Raw genomic sequence first — 24,786 nt, forward strand, 5'->3', positions numbered from 1 at the left:
CTTTTGACCCAATCTAACTTGTAAGATTGTCGTTTTGATAAAGAAGGATGACTATGTTTTTGGCTCAGTCATCTAACTGTAGAAAGGGAGTTTTATTAATTTTTGGATTTTGTAGCCATTCCGTTCTTTTTTAGTCTGCTGTGTTTATGTTTTTTAATGTTGTATGTTTTGAGTGTGGGGTACAGACATTTATATCATGCTGAGGTTTTTTCTACAACAAAGCAATAATGTTTTTCTGGAGTATTAGAATCTTTTTAGTCCAAATGAGATTTAGAGAGTGAGTAAATATGAAAGATGTATGATAATAGTATATTCTTCAAACTGTTCCACATAAGTTGATAAGCCTTCTAAGTCAGGACCTCACATAGTTAAGAAAACTAACAGTTTTACATATTCTTCCGGAATCCATAGTTCTACAAGAAACTGTAACATTACACTGGCCACGTTTAACGGAAACTTTATATAGGGGAAGTCGCTCAGGATTACTAGAGCCATTGGTATGGAAGAAGTGTCATTTCAGATCCCGAAAAAAAACTATGTTATCCTGGCAGGTCTTTGGAAACCAAACATGCTAAATGGGTGTACATTAATATCCAGCCAGAAACCCCTGCATCTCCAGAGCAGTTAATCTTTAGTTTTAGTAAATTATGAGATTGAAAGCCCAAATATCAATAAACACAATGTATCTAATGACAACATTTGATTAGATGAATAGAACCTTTACAAGTTTGTTATTGGAAAAAAAACATATTTTGATGTTATATTTATCTATCATTAGTGGCCTCACAATTTCAAAAATTCAATTATAAGTTGCCTTAAGGATAAAGGCAACAGGTTGCCTTCCTTAATTACTTCATGGAGCAAAGAAAAATTAAAATAGTGCAATCAGTCCCTGTAAAAGCATTATCCTCATACCAATTAGGATGAATAACTGCAGTACCCACCTTAACCTCCCAAAAATTGGAATTGAATTTCAGGACATGAATAATGATCCCTTGAGGGTCAGGGACAATACATTAAAAAAAAGCCTTTGTGTGCAAGGGCCAACAAACCTATTGTGGGCATCTACCTTCCAAAACCTGTTTCGTAAAAAAGTGCAAATATGCTTCCATTTTAAATAGTGTTCACTGTGCCTTTTTTTATACAGCTAAACCATGCTCGAGATTTTTGACAATGATCAAAAAATGTACAACAGATCTTTAGAATATGTCCTGAGGCACTGCTTGATATCTTATCGATTACAGAGAGATTGAACTAAACAAGTATGGAAAGAAAGTGTACAGGCTTACAGTATTGTCACCTCATATAGATGAAAAAAATGCAATGTTTAGAACCATCATGCAATTTCACTGCTGTATCTCATTCTGAAGAAGAAATCCCTGATGTCCTTCTCGCTGTCCTCGTGGTCGTCGCTCAGCCAGATGACTTTACCATTAGTGATGTCTTCCTTCAGCTTCCGCTTAGTAAGAGACACTGGACCTGGTGCATCAGATGCCAATGGGCCATTCAGCAGCATGTAGCAGGCATGACGACTTCTCTCAAACAAAACAGCTGCAAAATAATAGTTTCATAATTACATGAACATGTCAGATAATTGAAATCAATCACTGTGTAAATATCTAAATTGTGAATATAAAAGATACCAAGAATGGCTTGCTGATTAAGTACAAGAATCACAGAAACATTAAACTGTGTTGCTATGATTTTGAAATGCAAATAGCCACTCTACAAATCTAGTTTTTATACAGGAATGGCTTCTTCAAGCAGTTATGCCAGTAAAGGTGAAGTTTCTGCCTCTAGTCAACTATTAGAGACATGCTTACATTTAAGTAAGTTGAACATAGCTTTTTCATCCAATGGCATCTTCATACAGGTCTAAAACGTCATTAACTGTAGAAAGCCGAGGTCACTGCATGAAATAGTTCAACGTGAACAGTTCGCCCATCACACTGCAGGGGAACCTCTGGTGCTTGCACAGGAGGTTTCTCCCCAATGGCAATATTTACGGAGGCCTACACGGAATCTGTTCCATTTCAGCCCCACCCAGCCATCCATAAAATGGCACAACCAGATACCGCAAACAGGAGCAGTTGAGCTGAGCTTCACACATGTTCTGTGGGATTTTTCCCAACAGCAGCCCTGACATTTTTGAGAAAGGCATTTCTGGAAATAGGACAGTCAGTCTTAGTTTACCCTTTACAGCGATGCCTCTCTCAAAAAGATTCCAGCTCATAGATCACAGACACATTGCAAATTCCAATAGAAACTAGGGAAAGCTTGTGTTTGGGGATGGGGGTTTGCCCATCCCAGGCATGGCTCCACCACCCTCCCAGGTAGGCATATGTAACATTTTTCCCTTCCCTTTGGGGATGACTGGACATTAATGTCTATGGGTCCCACAAAATACAACCATGACATAGTATTTGAGGAATAAAGTTCCTCCATTTATGACAGTCGCTGGATGTAAAGTCAATACTGCAATTTTTGTCTATTGACTTGTTCCATCTTTTTCTGAATAATGTCTTCCTTGACAAAATTGTGCACTAAATTAATGTGTGTGCTAAACTATGTCTGAGAGTGCATGGGGCACTCTGGAGCCTCATTCTACAGCACACGTCAGTGCTCCCAATTCACTTGGAGAATTGAAAATATTTCCGGCCCTTACACTCCTCATAGGAATAGTGCACAGAACAGCTGTACAGCCTTAGTGGTAGAGTGATGTGTTTTGGGCAACATTCATGCTTGCATCGGTCATGACCAGAGATAGTTTTTTGATTCTGAAGTGTATGCTGCATTTCAAATAGGAGTCTGCAGCATCACCTTGGGATCATCCAGACCATCACAGGTTGGTCAAAATTGGGCCTTCGTGTTACATTTGTTATGTTTCCAGAGGTTTATACTCTTGGGAAGAATACAGTGGTTGACAAGACCACTATATTCACACAAAGGTGAGCACTGTTTAAACAGCAGCTTCCAAGCAAAACAGCTTCTTATGGCATCAAGCTGTACATGTTGTGCAAGAGCTCCCCTGGTTATAGATACAGCTTAAGATTATATACTGGGAAGGACTCAAGTTTAAACCTTGCAAAGTACCTTTCTAGGTTAGGAATTATTAAGAAGATTGTAAATGAGCTTGTGCAATCACCTTTATGTGGACAACTTCTTTACAGGCGTCCCGCTGTTCAGTGAGCGGTACAATGCCAGCACTGCAGCTTGCATTACCATTCAAAATCACAACAAAAGGATTCCTTCAGGAGTTTGTTAGAAGCTTCAAAAAGATAAAAGCACTGCAACAAACTGACAGATATAACATTTTCAGAAAGGCAGCAAGTATATATGCTCACTTCAACTGAATATGAGACTACTTCTCCGGTCTCAGTTTGAGGTCAGTTGGTAGAAGTCAACAAGCCTAACTGTATACTTGATTACCAACAGTATATTGGCGAAGGCAATAACAATTACTAGCTACTTCACCCATATAATGCAAGTTGTAAAAGACATTGTTTAAGAAATTGGCTGTCCGCTGATCTGGTTGGCAACATACAATGCATATGTTGTCTATCGTCAGACAGCCAAAGGAAGACTGATGTACTTCCTTGACTTTCAGTTGGCCGTTAATGAGATTTTTACTGCTGCAGAAGCAGTAGCCTCAAATTCATCTGCTATGGAGTACGGTGAAATGCTGCATGATCAGCACTTTGCACAACACATTTCTAAAAGAGAGAAAAAAAGAGCACTCCATATCATCAATGCAGAGTTTGTGCTCGCCAAGAAAAGTGGCAGTGGAGTCTTTATTAATGTCCAGTCCCCATCCCCGCAAGGCTTGGTATTTTCAACTTGCTTCACTCTGTATCACACAAAAGTAAAGTTCTGGGAATCTGACAGAGGAGGAGCAGTTAGATTTCTACCAAGTGTGTGAATTTAAATGATGTTCATGGGTACATAGCTTCCATGGGCCATTATGTGATTAGTTATGCAGACTTTCAAATTGTTCATTTAATCTGGAAATCTTTCTAATAGTACGAAACCACAGAAGATCCATAATCTACCCCTATTTTTTTCCCTAAATTGGAAATAAGGTACTGACTGTCTTAACTGATTCCAGTGAATAGGAACACATTGCTCACACTTGAGGTGTACTTGCTACCTTCATCCTTTGTCAAAACATAGCAGATATGAAATGCGTTACTTACCTGTAACAGCAGTTATCCAGTATTGGTGTCTTTCATAGATTCACATGCCTGAATCATTCCCCGTCGCCGAGACGGGAGCCTCCGGTACATGAAAAAAGTAATGTCCTAAGGACATACATAGAGAATATAGGCCGAAGGGCCTCCCCTTATGGGGCCTTTCCACGTCCTTATGTAAAAGGACCGAACTCTCATCGTTAGCCAATCAGCTCCGACCTCCTTCTAGAACCTTCCCGGGAGGAGCCTCCGTCCCTCAGATTTTCGTACGCACCCAGCTAGGGTGTCGCAATGTAGACCTAGAGGTACGTGAGTCCTTACCGGGGAGGCGGGAGGGTTGCATGTGAATCTATGAAAGACACCAATACTGGATAACTGCTGTTACAGGTAAGTAACGCATTTCTTATCCAGTATTTGGGTGTCTTTCATAGATTCACATGCCTGAATCAGAGTAGCCAGCAGTTATACATGCATAGTGGTAAGGCACATTCTCACATACAGTAGGCCTTTAGAAAATACAGGCAACCTGAGAGAAAACATGGTAATATATATTCATGCATATAGCAGAGAAAACCATTAAGAATGTGCATACCTGGATGGCGGGACGAGGTAAGGCTCACCTTATTGGAAGAGATGGCGCAGCACCGCTTGTCCCACTGCAGCGTCCTTCTGCAGTTCGATGTCCAGGCAGTAGTGCCTGGAAAAGGTATGCGGGGACTTCCATGTCGCCGCTCGGCAGATGTCCAGGATCGTCACTCCAGCGAAGAGCGCCGCTGACGTTGACATCGCTCTGGTCGAGTGGGCAGCCACTCGGTCTGTCAAAGGCCGTCCGGCCTGATCATGGCAGAAAGCAATTGCTGAAGAAATCCAGCGTGAGATGCTCTGTTTTGTCAAGGGCAACCCCATGCGCGGGTTGCTGTAGGCTACAAAGAGTTGAGAAGACTTCCTGACGTCTTTGGTCCTGTCCAAGTAGAATTTGAGACACCTTTTAATGTCCAGGGAATGCAGCGCCCTTTCCGCTGCCGTGGAAGGGTCCGGAAAGAACGACTTGAGGACAATTGGTTCGTTCAGATGAAAGTCTGACGGCACTTTAGGAATGAATTTAGGGTTGGGCCTGAGTATCACTCGGTCGTGCCTGAATTGGAGATACGGTTCCTGAATGGACAGCGCCTGAAGTTCGCTGACCCTTCTGGCCGACGTCAGGGCTAGCAGGAGAGCCGTTTTCCAGGAGAGATGCTTGAGCGATGCCCGGTGTATGGGCTCGAATGGGTGTTTCATTAATTGGTTTAGCACCAAGTTCAACTGCCAGGTTGGAGGAACTTTCCGAGGCCTCGGAAAGGATCTGTAAAGTCCTTTTAGAAATTGCTTCACCAGTCGACTGGACCAGAGGGAGGGTCCCGATGGGGTCCTGGTGAACCTAGAAATCGCAGCCAGATGAACCTTAATGGAGGCGTGAGCCAGTCCCGATTGAGCCAGGTGCAGTAGGTACGGTAGCAGCTGTACTGGGGTGACCCGGAGCGGGTGTAAGTCGTGTTCCGAACACCACACGCAGAACCTCTTCCACTTCAGCGAGTAGGTCTTGGTCGTGCTGCTCGCTCTCGCTTTGGCCAGTACCGCCCTGCAGTCCTGCGGTATGTCTAGCTCCCCGAACTCACGGTGCTCAGGAGCCAAGCCGATAAGTTGAGCGAACGGAGGTTCGGGTGGTGTACCTGGCCTCCGGACATTGTCAAGAGGTTCGGGAGTTGTCGCAGGTGAATCGGTGGCCTGATGGATAGGCGAAGAAGATCCGAGAACCAATGTTGTCTCGGCCAGTACGGAGCAATCAGTATCAGCGTGCACGGTTCCGTCCTCATCTTCCGGAGGAGCCTCGGTATCATCGGGAACGGCGGAAAAGCGTACGCAAACACGCTGGACCAGCCGATGGAAAAAGCATTTCCCAGCGACCCCCGTTGGGGATGCCAGCTTGCGTAGCTTCGGCATTTGGTGTTCTCTGCCGTCGCGAAGAGATCGATCCTCGGGGTGCCCCATTGTGAGAAGACGTGGGCCACCGTGTCGCCGTTGAGCTCCCATTCGTGGGAGAGAGAGGTCTGCCTGCTGAGGGCGTCCGCGATAGTGTTCTCCTTCCCTGGAACGTACTCCGCCTTGAGGGAGAGGCCGTGCGCCACCAACCAGTTCCAGATTTTTTTGCGATTCTCGTGAGAGAGAGAGAGATCGCGTTCCCCCTTGTTTGTTCAGGTAGTGCATCGTCGTGGTGTTGTCTGTTTTGACGAGCACAGGGGAAGAGCCGATGCGTGGCAGGAAGGCCTGTAGAGCCAGGTACACTGCCCTCAGCTCCAGGAGGTTGATGTGTAGTTGTGTCTCCTGGGCGTCCCATTTGCCACTGACTCGAAGGTCTAACAGTACTGCGCCCCAGCCTTCCAGTGAGGCATCGGTCGTGATGACCAGTGGTGCCGGCGGCAGGAGGAACGGCAACCCGGCCGTCAGGTGAGTCCTGTTTCTCCACCACAGCAGGGCCTTTATGATGGCCGGCGTGATTGTGAGAATGTCGTCGAATGAGCCTGAACACTGTTTCCATTGTCTCGCCAACGCTTCCTGTAGGGGGCGCATGCGGAGCCTGCAGTGCGGTACGAGGAGAATGCATGAGGACATCATCCCTAGCAAGGAGGTGAACGTCCGGACCTTGATGCGAGGCTTCTTGGCCACCGCCGCGGCCAGAGCCAGTACTTTGCAGATCCTGTCCTCTGAGGGGAAAGCCTTCGCACGCTCCGTGTCCAGGGTTGCCCCCAGGAAGGTGATCCTCGTTGACGGAGTAGTGCATGATTTTTTGAGGTTGATCGTCAGACCCAGCTGTTGGAAAAGAGCGCTGCAGGCGTTGAAGGAAGCCAGCGCGTCCTCCGGGGAAGGAGCCTTCACCAGCCAGTCGTCCAGGTAGGGGAACACCTGGTGACCCCTTTGTCGCAGGAAGGCAGCCACGGGCGCCAAGCACTTTGTGAAGATCCGTGGGGCAGATTTGAGGCCAAACGGCAAGACCTTGAACTGGTAATGTCTGCCCGCTATTTCGAACCTTAGGTATTTCCTGTGCCTGACGAGGATGGGGACATGGTAGTAGGCGTCCTGTAAGTCCAGGGAGACCATCGAGTCGCCTCTTTCCAGTGCTCCTAGGATCTCCTGGATTGTGACCATCCGGAAGGATTGACTCCTTAGGAAGGCGTTGAGCGCCCGGAGGTCTAAGATCGGCCTCCACTTGTCCCCTTTCTGTTGGACCAGGAAGAAGTGGGAATAAAAACCCTTCCCTTTCTGGGAGTCCGGGACCTTTTCGATGGCTCCTTTGACCAACATGGCAGAGACTTCCTGGAGAAGGAGGTGCAGGTGCCTGTGAGCACGCTTCAGCGGAGGGGTGTTGGGAGGGGTGTTGACCAGTTCGAGGGAATGTCCAAATTGAATTATTTGTAGTACCCACCGATCCGTAGTGATTTTTCGCCAATTGTGGAGGAAGTGGGTCAGTTTTCCCCCAATTTGAAAGGATTGAGACGGTGGTGGGACTGGCTGGAGTAAGTGGTCACTGGCGGCCGCCAGCGCCCTTCTTGGCGGATTTGCCTCTGAAGGACGATCTCCCATATGATGACTGTCGGGACTGTTGTTTCTGCTGGGGTTGGTTCCTGTTGCCATAGGAATAGGACGACCGATTCTGGTAGGAACCTCTGTAGGAGTACTGACCTCTGGAGCGGCCTCCCCGAAAGGATTGGTTCCGGGACTGGAGGGAGCCCAGAGCCCTCGCCGTGTCGGTGTCTTTTTTGATGGCCTGGAGTGCCTCGTCTATCTTCTCCCCAAAGAGGAATTGTCCATCGAACGGCATATCCAGCACCTTAGATTGGACCTCCTGCCGAAAAGACGTCGCCTTCAGCCAGCCCTGGCGGCGGAGCACGGCAGCCCCGGCCAACTGGCGGAATCCCGTCATGGCTGCGTCGATGGCGCAGTCGATAATTTCAGCCGCGGAGTTTTGTCCTTCCGCCAGAAGAGCTTTCACCTCGTCCTGGACCGTGGCCGGCAGGCCTTGCAGGTAGGGAGCTATGTCTTCCCACAGCTGGCGGTTGTAGCGGCCCAGGAGGGCGATGGAGTTTGCCACCTTGATGGACATGGCGGATGTGGTGGAGAACCTCTTGCCTATGGTGTCCAGCTTCCTTCCTTCCTTGTCCGGGGGCGCGGACAGCGGCGAGGAGGGGTTTCGGGATTGTTTTTGGGCCGCCTGAGTGACAACCGAGTCCGGTTTGGGGTGGCCGTTCAGGCAGGCAGGTGCGGAGTTCGGGGCCTTATATTTTTTGTCCAGGCGCGGAACCACCGCCGGCACCGAGGCAGGCGTGAGCATCAGCTTCTTGCCCTGTTCCCATAGAAAGTCTATCAGAGGAATAGACTTGGTCGATTTCTGTGTGTGCTCCTTGAAATCATGGAGGAAGCATTCCGTTTCCGCGGATTCCACCGCCATGTGAAACCGCTTTGCAGCCCTGTCCACCAGTTTGTGGAAACCTCCCACGTCCGCCGCTTCAGAGTGGCGCGGTCTCGGGGATGCCGGGGCAGACGAATGGTGTGATGACGCAGCATCGGCATCGTCGTCTCTGTGGTCCGAGGCGACGTCTTGCACCTCGCCTTCCTCTAAGTCCGTGTCATCCTCCTCGCTTTCCGATGAGTCCTCCGCCTGTGTTTGCGGTCGGAGTTGGCTCCGAGGACGGGCCGGGGGAGCGGAAGGGTGCGAGGCAGACGGTTGCGGTTGGGTGACCGGTACCTGGGCACCGCTGTCTGCGTCCGGGAACCTTCGTTTATAGTCCTGCACCAGGGATTTCAAATCGTTGACCAGAGACAGTGGCAAACAGATCATCGGGGTTTTCACCGTGTCTTCGGTCAGGGAGCTGCCTTGATACGTCACTCCGTCCCGGATCTCTTGGACGTCCTGGTGTTCGTCGTGAACCTCCTGTTCTTCGTCCGACTCTTCACTTTGTAGTGTGTCTTGTTCTTCTTCTGGTGCCAATTCCACCGTTGGGCGAACCGAGGGTGTAGGACTCGAGTGAATAGAGACTTCGACCAATCTCGATTCCTTCCAAGATGGCGCCGGGGTCTCTTCCGACGACGTGCGTGAAGATGGCGCTCCCGCCATGTGTGTTGGTGATTTGGGCACCTCCGTCAGGGTTAATGGTACCAATTTTTGCGGGGATAAGGGTTTCGCCGCCTTACTGATGGTAGGGTCGTGGACTTGAGATGCCTTTGTCGAAGGTGTGGTTTTTGAACTTGACTTCGACTGTTTAGGAGACGAACTTGACTTCGATGTCTTGGGTGACGAGCCTTCGGTATGAGGTGTTTTCGGCGAAGGCGTACCTGAAGATTTAGACCTCTTAGGTGACGAAGAGGCGGCCTTCGAGGGTTTCAGAGGAATGGCCGAGGAGACCGGTGCGCCCGAGGACGCAGTGGTGGTCGTCGTGGTCGCCGCGGAGGGCGATGAGGCCGTAGTAGTCGACACAGTGGTCGTGACTGAGGTGGTCCGCTTAGTAGATGGAGCGGGCTTCTTGAACCTCTGGCCATCCTGAACAGACACGGAGGAGGTGGTGGAGCCTGCCTCCGAAGGCTTCCTGTGCGCCTTCTTAGGAGGAGTGTCTGTCTCTCCAGGGGACTGCACCCTGGGTCTCTTCTTGGAGACTTTGGAGGTCGCGGAGACACTACCCTCGGAAGATTCCAGAGTGTCTCGGACCTTAAGCCTGTCGAGCCATTCGCGAAGGCGAGTTTCCCGTTCCTTAACCGTCTTCTTTGGGAAGGCTCTACACACCCTACACTTGTCAGTGACGTGGTCAGGGTACAGGCAATATATGCACAGGTCGTGCTTGTCCTCCGCTTGAATCCGCTGCTTGCCGCAGGAGGAGCAGGCCCTTAGGAGGGCTTTCTTCTGTGAGTCCGCCATGGACGAAGTTTTCTTATTAGATTCCGACATGTAGTCGATGCTAGGATGAAATCCTTTTCGTACAAGTGAATTTCGGCGAAGTTTGAGACTTCGAATTTTGGAAACCTGAAGAGCTCAGGTTGGAGACTCCCTAGCACAACGTGCGGTAGAAAAATCTGAGGGACGGAGGCTCCTCCCGGGAAGGTTCTAGAAGGAGGTCGGAGCTGATTGGCTAACGATGAGAGTTCGGTCCTTTTACATAAGGACGTGGAAAGGCCCCATAAGGGGAGGCCCTTCGGCCTATATTCTCTATGTATGTCCTTAGGACATTACTTTTTTCATGTACCGGAGGCTCCCGTCTCGGCGACGGGGAATGATTCAGGCATGTGAATCTATGAAAGACACCCAAATACTGGATAATCTATCCACCTTATTACAAATGCCATACAGTAACATAACAGTGGGTGAAACATAATACCCTGTCTTCCAAACCCTAAGGCCGTCAGTCTTTCTAGAAGTGTTCATTAGGGAACTTAGGAGAGTTTGCCCCAGCAAATTTTACCCACTTTTCAAATGCAGAGTTGCTAATATTATCTGATGAATGGGCCTCCAGCCATTCTTGGACACACACCCAACATACTCCCACACACTGAAAGAAGTTGGAAATTGTGCAGTGAGTATGCTGAAGGTGCACAAAAGACACATCATTATGAGCCTAAGCATGCTGTCACTGTGAGATGTTATTAAAGGTGTACATGGTATACGCACAGTATTAGTCAAGACTCTGAGTGAGACAGAAATATGAAGAGGCATTCAAAAATCAGACTAGGTTTGTATTCATTGGGATTTTTTTGTCGGCAGATGTTCTAGGTAGGGGTGACTCACTGATCATTGCACCCAACACTGCTCACACAGGTTATACTTGCAGACTCCTTGCCGCATTCATCCTCCGTCATATATATGGCTGATGTCCTGTCCAAAGTATTACAAATACATTACAGTCCATGCACTGCACCGAATTGTGGACGGGACACGCACCACGTTTTTAAAGAGTACCCTGCCCACCAAACCTGAAGGACCTTCATCTTCTTAGAAGGGTTCTTTCGGTAACTTAGGAGATCTGCTCCAGCACGTGTACCCCACTTTTCAAATGTAGATATGCTCATAATGTCTGATGAATGATCCTCAAGGCATTTATGGACACCTACCAACATGCTACAATAAACTGGAAATGGTGAGATTGAGTGTAGAGAGTATGCTAAAGACTCTTGAAAGACAGGTCTTCCTGAGCCTAAGACTGCTGCCTTGGCAGGAGTTTGTAAAGGTTCACCTGCCACCCACACAGTATTACTGAGGACTCTGGGTGAGATAGAGACATGAGGAATAACTCAACGTTTAGCCAGGTTTGTAGGTAGAAGGCAGATTGTCAAGGTAGGAGTAACACACAGACCTCTGCACCAACCACTAAGTGGCTGGCGGTATGTATGTAGTGATGCGTTTATGTGGGGTTACAGCTAACAATCAATGTCATGGGTGCAGTATTCTGATACTCAAATAATCTTATTAACAGTGTACTCTGAGTATTGATTTATGTAAGATCATTTGTTAATAGCATTTGCTCTTTGTACCTTGTACCAGTACTTGTGCTAAATCCAACAGGAATGCGTTTATATTTGAGTAGTGTATGGGTGTACAATGTTAAATAGAAATGATTCAGGATCAGGATCAATTACTTTATTCGGATAAAAACATATACATAGAAGGACAGACTCATACAATAATACATCAAAAAATCACAAATTCATTATATTCATAAGAAGAGACTGTTGTAAAATCCAAATACAATGCAAAACAAATTAAAATGCAATTTATACAGTATGCATCGCAGTACGTGCACAAACAGCAGTTTTCAGAAATGAATCATAAAAAAATTCAATTTTGTTTCTAGTAAGTGTGCTACATGATGTTTTCCATACTTGTGTATTCCAAATGCCATACACATGAGATTATAAAGGTACTTAACATCATGTTCAGTTGTACTACACATTGCTGAGGTGGAGAAAGCATCACCTCTGGCATCCCATTCCATTGTGGAAAATAGGCCAGGCAATTGCCCTGACATCTTAGTTTTGTTTTCAGAGACTGATGTGCATGTCATATTCTAGAAAAGGATAAATCAACAGTAAAAAAAGGCATTTAAGGCGCCATACTAAAATAGGTTCTCACGTTGATGCCAGTCTGGCCTATGAATATTGTCCTGCAGATATTTTCTCAAAAGCTAAGCTGGAGATTACTTTAGTGAGTTGGGATTCCTGTATATTAGAGATGCAGTTAAATTGGCCCCATTGACACTATGGCATTCTATCTGGAAGAGAGAGATAATGGCCCTAAATCAAGCAGTATGAAGGGATTGCCTTAAGTTGGATCATGCCAAAGAGACTTCCGTGGCTGAGATATGCGAGTTCCACACTCGCACGATTGGGCCTGCGTGAGGTATTTGACTCCCATCACCTTGCTCCACTTTTCCTAAAGACAAACTGAAGCAGATAGTCCTAGAAAATGCTGCTGCTATCAGATGGGAGACAAATAAAAACAAATTTAGAGTTGATGTTTATCACAGGTTACTTACAAGGGGTGTGATTTTCAAATTTACCTGACCTTTGCCCATAGCCAGATTTCGGTTACATTTTATCCCACTTATGCTCGGGTTTCAGGCAAATAATTGTGCACATAAAAATTTGTCCTGATGTCCAGGTGATGGTGTTTCTGAACAGACAGCTTATCGTTTACTGTTTTTTTATTCATTTTACTCACAGCAAAGAAAAAGAATACGGGTACCGTTTCTGCATAGCACTGAATTATAGACAATATAAGCAAGCATTGGACAACTTTCTAAGGCTAGAGAACCCCTTAGTTTGTTCGGTTTTGGCCACCTATTTGTGGGCAACAGTAAAACGCAGGAAAACACTTAAGATTTGAGAAAGCAGAACGCATAGATATGGGAAAACATTCTTCTTGGTTAAAAGTAGTAGTGTCTGGTTTATTGGGTACCGATTCGAACTTTTTGAATGTATATCAATTTAATAGGAGGTGTAATTAATTGTTTATTTAATTTGTAGTCAATGAGTCAAGTTGTTCCATTTTTATAATGTATATGGTTTTATTGTGATGTTTTTAGATAACCTAATAATGAATTGTACTGTATGCAAAGAAATATTGCGAATACAGTTCTTTAACTGACTGAGTTCAGGTTAATGAAAATTCAGCTTCTTCTAGAATGCCTGCACATTTCCATACAAAATGACTCTCTGTAATGGCTATGGTATTTTGGCCCGGTGTCAGCCAGCTTTGAGGGAACATTAACAATCTCTGATGTTTTTTAAAACTAAAATCATTGGGGAGTCCATGGTGGTGTTACCTGCTTAGATTCTACTACTATTTTTTTTACCCTACCCTGAATGCAAACATCAAACTTTGGATAAAGTCATACATTTTCCACACATTTCTGAGAGGAAAAGTTCAGCAGGATCCACAAAATTCCTACCACCCAGCGCTCCAACACTTGTCCCAATAAAAAAGGTACCCCACTTGTGTGGCTGGACCTAGCGCATGTGACCAGAAAGGCTTCAAAGCTCAATGTGGAGATAGTTTTTGCCATCAAAATCAATCCATTTATGTGATGTGGGGAACAGTGTTTTTTTGGGCCCAGGTTCAGCAATCACCCAATGGGATCCTATTAAACCCATAAAATTCTGAAAACTAGACTCCCAGCTCAGCTGTAGATGCCTCCAGGGCAATGAAATTTCCGTTTCCCCTAGAATACCTGGAAATTTCCATACCACATTGCACTTTGATGGTTATGGTATTTTAATCCTGTGTCAGCTAGCTCTGAGGGACCAATTTCTTTTTTGTTTTGTGGAGTTTTATATAGCGTGAACCAGACCCGAAGGTATCAGAGAGCTTTATATGAGCGCCATTTACGTTACAAATAGACACATTCATTTTGCCCAAAATGTTGAGCGACCCTGCTCAGACTCGAACCCGGTTCCCCAGCTTCGAGGTCGACCACCCTAGCCGTTAGCCAGGAAAATCCCAGGAAAATCCAAGGTGGTGTGATTTAGGAGGAACAAACTTTGTTTTTGTACCCAGAATACCTTACAAACCTCAAACACTGGTTAATATTACACATCTTCCTCCCATTTAGTTGAGCAACAGTTCCAGAAGTTGTTGGGATCCACAGAATTCCTACTACCTAGCATTTCCACACTTCTGCAGTATCGCCCACCACAGGAATTGGCTAAACCAGGTACCATCCAAAGACCTCATTAACTTCAAATGGTCATAGTTTTGTTCCATTCCTATCACTGATGCTAGGTCCAGCCACACAAGTGGGGTACCGATTTTGTTAAATGTTTGGGAACACAGGGTAGTAGGAATTTTGTAGATCCAGCAGATTCCCGAACTTTTAGTCACAGAAGTATAAGTTACATACCTTCGGTAACGATATATCTGTAAGAAACAATAGTTAGTGTTAGATTTCTTACCTTAGAATATCCCCAGGCGTCAGACTGGATCCGGAAAGTTTTCGTCAGCAATACCCTTGCGCGTCGGTAGGCGTCGTCTGCGGCTCGGCGTCCGTCGTTGGCGTCGTGATCACCGGGATGACGTCGTCGGAGTACTTAGACGCCGCCCTTGCGCTCTGACGTCAGTTCTGTACATAGCTTTCCGCGCTAGGAACGCAGAGCCATGATAGAAACCGACACTGGTGCCATGAAACTAGGGCCCTGAAAGGGATGTCCTTAACCCTATATATCGGTTCGCAGAACGGGAGGATGTGTGGGGCAGTAAGGAATCTAATACTAACTAATGTTTCTTGCAGATATATCGTTACCAAAGTTAAGTCACTTGTGCATCTGAAAGAAACGGGTTAGTGTGCGATTCCTTACCTTAGAATCGATACCCCAGCAACACCAACCCCCGGTGGTGGGTCTGCGAACCAAGATCACACCAGAAAGTCCTGGAGAACGGAACGGCAGAAAAAGCAATCTCTCCGGACTTGGCTGTCCAGGCAGTAGTGCCTAGCAAATGTGTGCAGCGAGGCCCACGTAGCTGCCTGACAGATGTCCTGCAAGGGGACTCCCCAACCCAGGGCAGTAGTAGCCACAGTGGCTCGAGTGGAATGGGCGTGTAGCCCCACAGAAGGCTCCTTTATCGCCAAGGAGTAGCAAAAACGACCCACCGAGAGATGGTCCCCTTGTGCACCGCCCGTCCCTTCTTAGCTCCCATGTAACCAACCAACAAAGAGCTGGTCATCCACCCAGAACTGACGTGTGCGATCTAAATAGAACGAGAGCGCACGTTTTGGGTCCAGACGGTGGAGCCTCTCCTCCTCTTTCGAGGGGTGCGGAGGCGGAAAGAAGGTGGGCAATGTGATGGACTGCCCGATGTGGAAGGCCGTGACCACCTTAGGCAAGAAGGAGGGCCTAGTCCTCAAAACAACCTTGTCCGGATGGACTGAAAGGAAAGGAGGCTTACAAGAGAGAGCCTGGAGCTCACTCACTCTCCTGGCAGAGGTGATGGCTACCAGGAAGGCAGTCTTCAAAGAAAGAAGGCGAAGAGGGCAGTTGTGAAGTGGCTCAAAGGGAGCGCACATCAGAAATGTTAGAACCAGGTTCAAGTCCCACTGAGGCATCACGAAGGGAACAGGAGGAAAGGTATGAGTGATGCCCTTCAGGAATCGATTTACGATAGGGGGCTTGAACAAAGAAGGTTGGCCAGGCAGCCTCAGAAAGGCTGAAAGAGCCGAAAGATAGCCCTTGATAGTGCCCAGAGCAGAGCCCTGCTGGGCAAGAGAAAGAAGGAAGAGAAGAACCTCAGAGAGAGGGGCATTGAGGGGATCCACAGCCTTTGCTGTGCACCATGCCACAAATCTGTTCCACCTGCAGGCGTATACCGTCTTTGTGGAGGGACGCCTGGCTGCCAGAATGATGTTGCAAACCTCAGGAGGCAAGTCAAATGGCCTCAACTGTCGCCGCTCAATCTCCAAGCATGGAGGTGGAGACTGGACAGGTTCGGGTGGAGGACCGTCCCCTGCTGTTGCGACAGAAGGTCCTCCTGAAGAGGCAGACGAACCGGGGGATCGACTGACATACTGAGTAGCTCGGGATACCAGTACCTTCGTGCCCAGTCCGGAGCCACAAGGATGACTTGTGCCCGGTCGCGCTTGATCTTCTTCAGCACTCTGGGCAGAAGAGGTATAGGCGGAAAGGCGTACAACAGACCGCAGCTCCACTCGCGACTAAAAGCGTCTCCGAGCGAGTGCCGCCTTGGAAATTCCAACGCGCAGAACTGATGACATTGCGCGTTCTCTTCGGTGGCGAATAGATCTAACCAAGGCTCTCCCCATCGCAGAAAGAGGCCTTGCGCCACGTCCGAGTTCAGACGCCATTCGTGATCCATCGAGCACCGACGGCTGAGTTCGTCCGCCCTGGCGTTCAGAGAACCTGCCAGGTGTTGAACCACCAGAGTCACGCCCTGATGTTCCAGCCATTGCCAGAGACGCAGAGCCTCCTGGCAAAGGGTCCACGACCCCACTCCGCCCTGTTTGTTGCAGTACCACATGGCGGTGGTGTTGTCCGTGAGCACCTGCACTGCACTCCCTCGGACAGACGGGAGGAATGCTTTCAGTGCCAGACGAATCACCCGCAGCTCCAACAGATTGATATGGAGCCGGGACTCCGCCGGAGACCAGAGTCCTCTGATCTCCGCCTCTCCCAAGTGGCCTCCCCAGCCTTGGAGGGACGCGTCTGTCACAACTACGTGCTCCGGTTGGGGAAGGGAGAGGGATCTGCCGTTGACCCAATTGCGGTCCGTGAGCCACCACTGCAGCTGTCTCGCAGTGCCCTCCGAGATCAGGACATGGTCGGACAGGTTGCCCCGGTGCTGGGCCCACTGAAACTTCAGGTCCCACTGCAGAGCCCGCATCCGCCACCGTGCGTGATGCACCAGAAGGATGCAGGAGGCCATCAGCCCCAGAAGCCGCAGCGTCAACCTGACCGAAACCCGGGATAACGGCCGGAAGATTGGAATCAGAGCCTGTATATCCCGGACCCGCTGTTCGGGCGGGTAAACCCGAAACTGCGCCGAGTTGAGAACCGCTCCGATGAAAAGGAGCTTCTGATAGGGGCACAGGTGTGACTTCGGCACATTGATGGAAAATCCCAGCAGGTGCAGGAGATCCGCCGTAGTCTGGAGGTGGCTGACGACTGCCTGGGGCGAGCCCGCCTTCAACAACCAGTCGTCTAGGTAGGGGAAGACTGATACCCCTAACCTGCGCAGGTGAGCTGCGACCACCGCCATCACCTTCGTGAACACCCGTGGGGCGCTGGTAAGGCCGAAGGGGAGCACGGTAAACTGAAAGTGCTCGAGGCCTACCGTGACCCGCAGGTAACGCCGGTGGGCCGGCAGGACGGGGATGTGGAAATACGCGTCCTGCAAGTCCAACGCTACCATCCAGTCTCCTGGGTCTAGGGCAGCCAAGACCTGAGCCAGTGTCAGCATTTTGAACTTCTCCTTTCGGAGGAAGCCGTTGACGTTCCTCAGATCCAAGATAGGGCGTAGGCCCCCTTTGCCCTTCTTGGGTACCAGGAAGTAGTGGGAGTAGCAACCACGACCTACTTCTGCCCCAGGAACGCGCTCGATGGCCCCCTTGGCCAAGAGGGCCGAAACTTCCTCCTGCAGGAGCCGCAAGTGATCCCCCGATACGCGGTGGTGTTGCGGTGGCATGGCTTGAGGGGTCGTCTCGAAGGGGAGGGAGTAGCCCCTTCGGACGATCTGCAGCACCCACCTGTCCGAAGTGACTGTGCGCCAGTGAGTGGTGATGGCGAACCCTGCCTCCCACTGGCGTCACATGGGCCGAAAAGCACGGACTAGGAGGGTTTAGAGGCGGATGCTGCGGGGGCAGGTGTGGACTGGCTCCGCTTGTTTCCCCGACCGCCTCCACGGCGGTTTCCACGGCCGCCGCCGCGCTGGACGACAGTTTGCGGCGAGTGGCTGGCGGCACGTGTGGGGGCGCCCCTTCCTTGGCCACGAAAGGAGTGAAAGGCACCCATTTGCTGGCGCGGGGCCGAGAGGCCCAAGGACTTGGCCGTAGCCCTGGAGTCCTTAAAGCGCTCAAGCGCGTGGTCCGCCTTGTCGCCAAAGAGGCGACGGCCATCGAACGGCATGTCCATGAGTGTATTTTGGACGTCTGCCGAGAAGTTGGCGGATCTCAGCCAGGCGTGGCGTCGTATCGCCACCGTCGTAGCCATCACTCTGCCCAGCGAGTCAGTAGTATCCAGTCTGCACCTGATTGAATACTTTGCTGCGTCCCGGCCCTCCACTAGGGCTTGGCCGAGTTTGGCCCGTACCTCCAATGGACACTCTGGCAGCACTTCCGCCACCGTTTCCCACAGAGAGTGGGTGTAACGGCCCAAGAGGCATGCGGTGTTGGAAGACCGCAGTCCCAAGCTAAGGGACGAGAATACCTTCTTGCCATAGGCCTCGTACCTCTTGGATTCCCGATCGGCGGGAGCCGTCGGGAATGCGGTCTGGGAGTTAGAGGCCTGGATAACCAGACTCTCGGGGTGGGGTGGGTGGACAGGAAACATGGGTCGCCCGGGGCCGGGCGGTGGCGTCTGGCCACGTTCCTATCCACAGGCGAACCTGTAGCGGGCCTGGACCAAGTGCCCAAAAGAACGTCCGTCAAGGCCTCATTAAACGTCAGCAGAGGCTCCATGGAGCATGACTTCAGCTTAAGGACCTCAGTGAGGAGGTTAGTCCTCACGGCCGCGACGGGGAGCTCAAGGCCCAAGGCCTTAGCAGCCCTCATCAACACCACACTATAAGTAGCGCCCTCCTCCGAAGCCACGGTAGGAGGAGAGACAAATCCAGTGTCTGGAGAGGTGTCCAGGCCACTGGCCTCCCCAAGGTCTCCTGTCCAGTCCATGTTAGACTGACACTCCCTGGTCAGAGGGTCCTCAGACCCCTCCCAATTCTCCTCGTCCCCCATCTCCTGAGATTCAGGGTCATAAGTCAATGGGGTCGGTTCATAGAAATGAAAATCTCCGAACGGCGTTGAGAGCGGCGCCGATAGGCGTCGTCCCGACGTCGGAACCCATTGAGAGGAGGCATCGGGGACGGCGCCGCCCGAGGACGGCGCCGGAGGGGACACCACACGGCTCCGTCCCCGCGACCTGTCCCTCGACCTCCTGTAGGACCGGGACCGGGACCTCACACGGCGCGGGGCCGACAGGCGGATCTCGAGTCGCCTGCGGGACCGCTCCCGCCTGGCCTTCCTCGAAAGGGCCCGACAGTCAGGGCAGGCCTCGTCGTCATGGTCGACGCCCAAACACATCAGGCACAAGCGGTGGGGATCCGTGACCGACATGGTACGGTCGCACTCGTCGCAATGCTTGAAGCCGGGCATCCCTAACGGCACCGTCGGAGTCGTAAAGACTTCGAAATGGATCAAAAGATCACAAAAGTTTAGTCAAAAAGTGACTAGGGACCTGCTCTTTCCAGATCTGCGCTGGCTGGCGCGGAAAAAAGAAGAACTGACGTCAGCACGAGGAGGCGGCGTCTAAGTACTCCGACGACGTCATCACGGCGCCCACGACGCCGACGACGGACGCGGAGCCGCAGACGACGCCTACCGACGCGCAAGGGTACTGCTACGCAAAACTTTCCGGATCCAGTCTGACGCCTGGGGATATTCTAAGGTAAGGAATCTATCACTAACGTGTCTCTTTCAGATTCGTCGAGCGACGACTGCGGCTCCGCGACCGGTCCCTCGACTTCCTCCTCGACCGGGACCTTGAGCGGCGCGGAACCGACTGCTGGAGCTCGAGTAGCTAGCGGGACCACTCCCGCCTAGCCTTCGACATCAAGGCCCGGCAGTCGGGGCACGACTTGTTGTCGTGGTCGGCCCTGAGGCAGTAAAGGCACCGACGGTGGGGCTCGGTCACCGACATCAGGCGGTGACAGGTCTCGCAAGGTTTAAAACCAGGCATCCCTATCAGCACCGTGAGTCCATAATCGGCTCGAAAGGTGATCCAAATAGATCAAAAAAGGGTGGTCAAAAATTACTAGAGTACTGCTCTTCCCGGATCTGCGCTTGCTGGCGCGGAAAAAAGAAGAACTGGCGTCAGCGCGGCGTCTAAGTACTCTGACTACGTCATCCCGGCAATCACAACGCCGACGACGGACGTGGAGCCGCAGACGACGCCTACCGACGCGCAAGGGTACTGCTGATGAAAACTTTCCGGATCCAGTTTGCCGCCTGGGGATATTCTAATGTAACGAATCTAACACTAACGTGTTTCTTTCAGATATGCTGCCCACTTCGCCAAAATGGGTTGATTTAGATAATCAAAGTATGAAATCTACAAGTTGTGTTTTGGGGCTTTTCTTGTCATGGGGCTAAGCCCATCCTCACAAGTGGAGTACCATTATTATTGGGAGAATTGTGGGGGACAGAATAGTTTATCAATTGTTAATATCAATTGAATCTCTCACCATTTTTGGCCTCCAAATGTAAGCCAGTGTAAGAAATGACACCTTTTGCAAAATATCGTCTGAATCAAATGATAAATCACAATAGTAGGTGTAACCCCAAATTCGAAGTAGTACAAATGATCATCATTCCTAATCTCCGAATTTACGGCACACTTCAAAAATGCATATGTTTCATTCATACTTGTAGCAAATGAGTTACGCCTATTACATCCACCAGGATTGTTTGATTTTGACTATCCATTTTTTGGACATTTACAGTGAGTGAGTCTCACCACCCGAGTCTCACACGCAGTAAATTCTCTTTAATTAGACTAAGCATGCTAAGTGCCAGTATCTGCCTTCTAAGGAAAACACTAGTGCTGCACAGCTAGAGTAAGAGGCACTGGGCTGGTTAGACATGAGCACTAACGTGTGCAAACTGCATATGTGAGAATACTGTGGTGTGTAGTCCGGTATCTGCGTACAGGCAGTCTATCCCAGAAGGGTCTCTGCAAGGATTGGTATTGACCCATGGTAGGTCTTATGATAATAGTAGGAATTCACAGTGTAGGTCATAGTGCTTACTGGATAATCTGTGGTGTTTTACACTTGTAGAAGAAATCTTCCCTATAGTAGGGTTTCACTTCACTTACGCCTACAGGGTCCAGCATGGCACAAACTGGGGTAAAACATGCACACTGAATTTGCAGTCCACAACAACGCACATCCACATTTTATGGGGCTTCAGGATTTGTCATATTTCTCTGGCTCATCTCAATCAGATTCTAGGCCTATGTACCCCACACTGGGCCATGTTACTGGGCTCCCCAGCAGAGCAATCAAAGGTCTCCTGACAAGGGCATTCATCCATGATTGACTCAGTTCCTGGGAAAAGAAAGGGTGGGGAGGAGAAATCTGCATCTGATAATTAGCTTGTCGCACTGCACTTGGTCTGTGACAGCCCAGGTCTACTGGAACAAGGGAGGGAGCCAAGCCCTCTGGAGCCAACACAGTTGAGGCAAGTTTTGGTGGGAATGGATCAGCCAACTAGGAGCAGAAGTGAGACCCTTAGAAGAGCTCTTACCAGAGAAAATGTGATCGCCATCTTAGATTGCCCCAAAATGTTAAACAAGAGATTGGAGCAAAGGTGGACGGATGATGTGGCATCCTAGGATTGGCCAGGGGTGCCTGGCCCCTAAAACTTTCCACCCCAAGTTTAAAACCCCTGCATAAGGGAGCAACAGTTGAGAAGACTCTAGACCTTGACGCAAAAACAGCAAAAGGATGTCCAGATGGAAGGAGAAGGACTTTGACTCCAGCTGACCCCCAAAACTAGGATGGTTTCTCCAAGGTCCATAGCACTGGTTACCTTATACCCCCTGAGGGCCATCTGGGGTAAAGGACTAGGACTCCACTGCCACCCGCATGCAATTCAAAATGGCAGCAGGCTTTAGGGGACTGGGGGGAGCTTCGACAAGTGTGTTCTTCTGGCTGGCTGCAACACAATGAATCACACTGTTGCACCAACTAACGATTACTTGTGCAGAATTCGGACTTGACCTTACCACACAAAACCTGCATGGATGAGTAGGTGGGAGGGCGAAGAAGGATGTGATACTACGGCAAAGTTGTCGACTTCTGAACTGAGGAACCAAGTTTTGGCGTCACTTCAACATCCTGTGATTTTGGGAATATCGCTTAATCTCCTTTGATTTAAAAAAGTAGAAAGTGAACTTGTTTATTTAATGTAAATGGTGCTTATGTAAAGCACCGCAATAATAACAAGAATACAAAGGACTATTAGTAGAGCAACAGGCAGGGAGAGGGGGAAGTAATAGTACCCGACACATATTGGGAGCAGCGGATGGGCATGGATTAAGTTGAATCAATCAGTGCTGGGTCCCTGCTCCACAGCAAGCATCAGAAGTGACATTTCAGCTGCACTGGCCAATTAAGGCAGCTGCAAAGAAGAGTGAGGCTGAAGCAGACAAATGGTAAGCAATGGGTGGGCTTTAAGCCATTTTTGTAAATAATAGTGTCTCGAAAGTGCATGCTCTCGCAGGGTCGACCCTAAAAACTATTTATAAGCTGCACAGTCAAAAGGAAAAATGTTAAGAAATCAGGGGAGGATTTCATACAAGATAATTTTTTTAACACAGAATAGAGACTGCAACCAATGGGTGCTAAGGATAGGAAAGAGTAATGCAATTAAACATTCTACAAAAAAAGATAGGGGGAGGGGCAACTGTTGTAATTGGCACTGTTTTTGACATTGACAAAGTAAATACATGGATTGCAAAGACTTTAGTGATTTATAACTTAAAGGCAGTGGTTAAATTGAGCCGGTGGGTGCCATCAGCACTCCCATTTTTGGGATGATACTTATTTTTCCTTACCAGACACTACCCAAGAGGGTAGAAGGGAAAAATATATATAGGGGAAAGGAGGAAGAGAAAGACGGAAAAACTGTCACAAAGGGAAAAAGCAGGAACCTGCAAAACTGGAATGGCAGGGAGTGACTGGTAGTGGACTAAAGAGGCAGGAAGTGGAATGAACACTGGGCAGCCATGGTATTCGGTGCACTGACATGTAATAGTGTCAGCTGCTGTCTTCTGAGCAGAGCTTTGGGCTCTGGCACTCTTTGTTTTACAAACTGAGCACTGCTTAAAGGTAAGATGAGGCAAACTTAAAGTGGGAAGGGGAAGTGACACTCTAATATGAGGCAATGTTATTCTGACCCCTAATAAAAAAAACCCTATACAAAGTACAGTGCAAGTGGGATGAAAAAGGAGAAGGAAAATGACTTTATTGCAGATACTGAGTAACCATCAAAGTAGGAGTACTTCCTCGTAAGCAAAAAGATCACAAGGTGGTGAAGCCACAAGGCTGGCCAATATTGTCACAAAGGGACCAGAAGGTCAGATCTTAATGCTCTCACACACCTGTTGGGGTGTCATGCTTCCTCATTTGATGCTCCTTGTCTGGCCGGCACTGCAATGCCTGACAGACCTGGGGTCTCTTTGTCAGAGATCTTTTGATCGAAATACGCCGTTTAGGTGAATGCATGAGAGGGGACAGTGCAGATGTGTTTCTGGTGAAAAGTGAAGTGTGTCTAAAATGGCCTCCGGTACCTCAAAACAATCCTTTATGGGGTAGGGGTACCAGGATTAACTAAAAACAGTGGTGCTATCAATAAAGTGAGGTCGATATGTTTCATGCCTTAGTCGCCCAAAGAATAACAGTAGAATATTGCCCCCTGAGGGGCAGAGGACCCCATTTCTAGTAAAGGGTGGCCACTCAGTGAGTACAATACTGCACCTGAACAGTTGCAGCACAATGATTTCACCCCAAGGTGAGCAGGAAATAGCTTAATAGGCCAGGCGGAGGGTTCCGGTGAAACTACGGGACACTTAGCGGGGTCCAGGACATTGCTGCTCGACCTACCCTCCTCTGAACTGCCTTGCAGATACTCCATCAGTAACTACTTCTAGGCACCCCAGTTTACAGCCAATTAAAGAAGGCCCAGAGTGATGGAGTCAGAGTTGTACAATGCATTATATGCCTCACTAGGAATTTGAGCTTGAGACCTAGCTCCTAATCTAATGCCCAAACTAGCTGATCATCGTTCGCAAATTCCAAACGTTGGTCAACCTTGTCACTGCCTCACATGGAACCGCCATCAGTTTTGCTTCAACTTTAATCAGTTCCCCATAAGAACAGAAATCCTGACAAGTGGAAATATATGGAAACTGCTTTCTGCTGAACTTGGGATGATCTCCTAAAATATGCATGTATGACAACAACACTATGTGCCCCAGTAACTGCCCTGCAGAAAACGAAAACACCTGTGCGTGGTAACATCTGTTATTAAGAGCTTTAGGCCACAAGTGAATCAAATTTCGGCAGCTTGAAGGTGGTTTTCAGAACATTTTTCATGAGTGTGTGTTCATGTAACTTTGTTTTCTATACAATAGCATTTGCTTCCCACAGCATGTCAGCCCTTTGTAAGGACCTGTAAAATGTAGAAATCTTGTTAAATAAAGAATACATAGGGCCTGATGTATTAAGAGTCAATTTGCAAAAACTGGTTGCAAAGTGCGCGCCAACTTCGTTAAATGACTTTGAGCCTGATTTAGATTTCGG

At 48.9% G+C, this 24,786-nt stretch overlaps 1 protein-coding gene across 3 annotated transcripts in view; it reads right to left on the bottom strand.

Moving 5' to 3' along the window:
• Positions 1-441: 441 nt before the first annotated feature.
• Positions 442-24,786, bottom strand: part of FAM234A (family with sequence similarity 234 member A) — a 460,740-nt gene continuing 436,395 nt past the window's right edge. For all 3 annotated transcript variants that reach the window (XM_086941371.1, XM_086941370.1, XM_086941372.1), the window contains exon 12: positions 442-1,551. In XM_086941371.1, the coding sequence (XP_086797497.1) occupies positions 1,337-1,551 (215 nt within the window). In that variant the 3' untranslated portion in view covers positions 442-1,336. The remainder of the gene's footprint in view (positions 1,552-24,786) is intronic.

The sequence above is a fragment of the Lissotriton vulgaris genome, chromosome 10 (assembly GCF_964263255.1).
Source record: "Lissotriton vulgaris chromosome 10, aLisVul1.2, whole genome shotgun sequence".
In the NCBI taxonomy this organism is placed as follows: Eukaryota; Metazoa; Chordata; class Amphibia; order Caudata; family Salamandridae; genus Lissotriton; species Lissotriton vulgaris.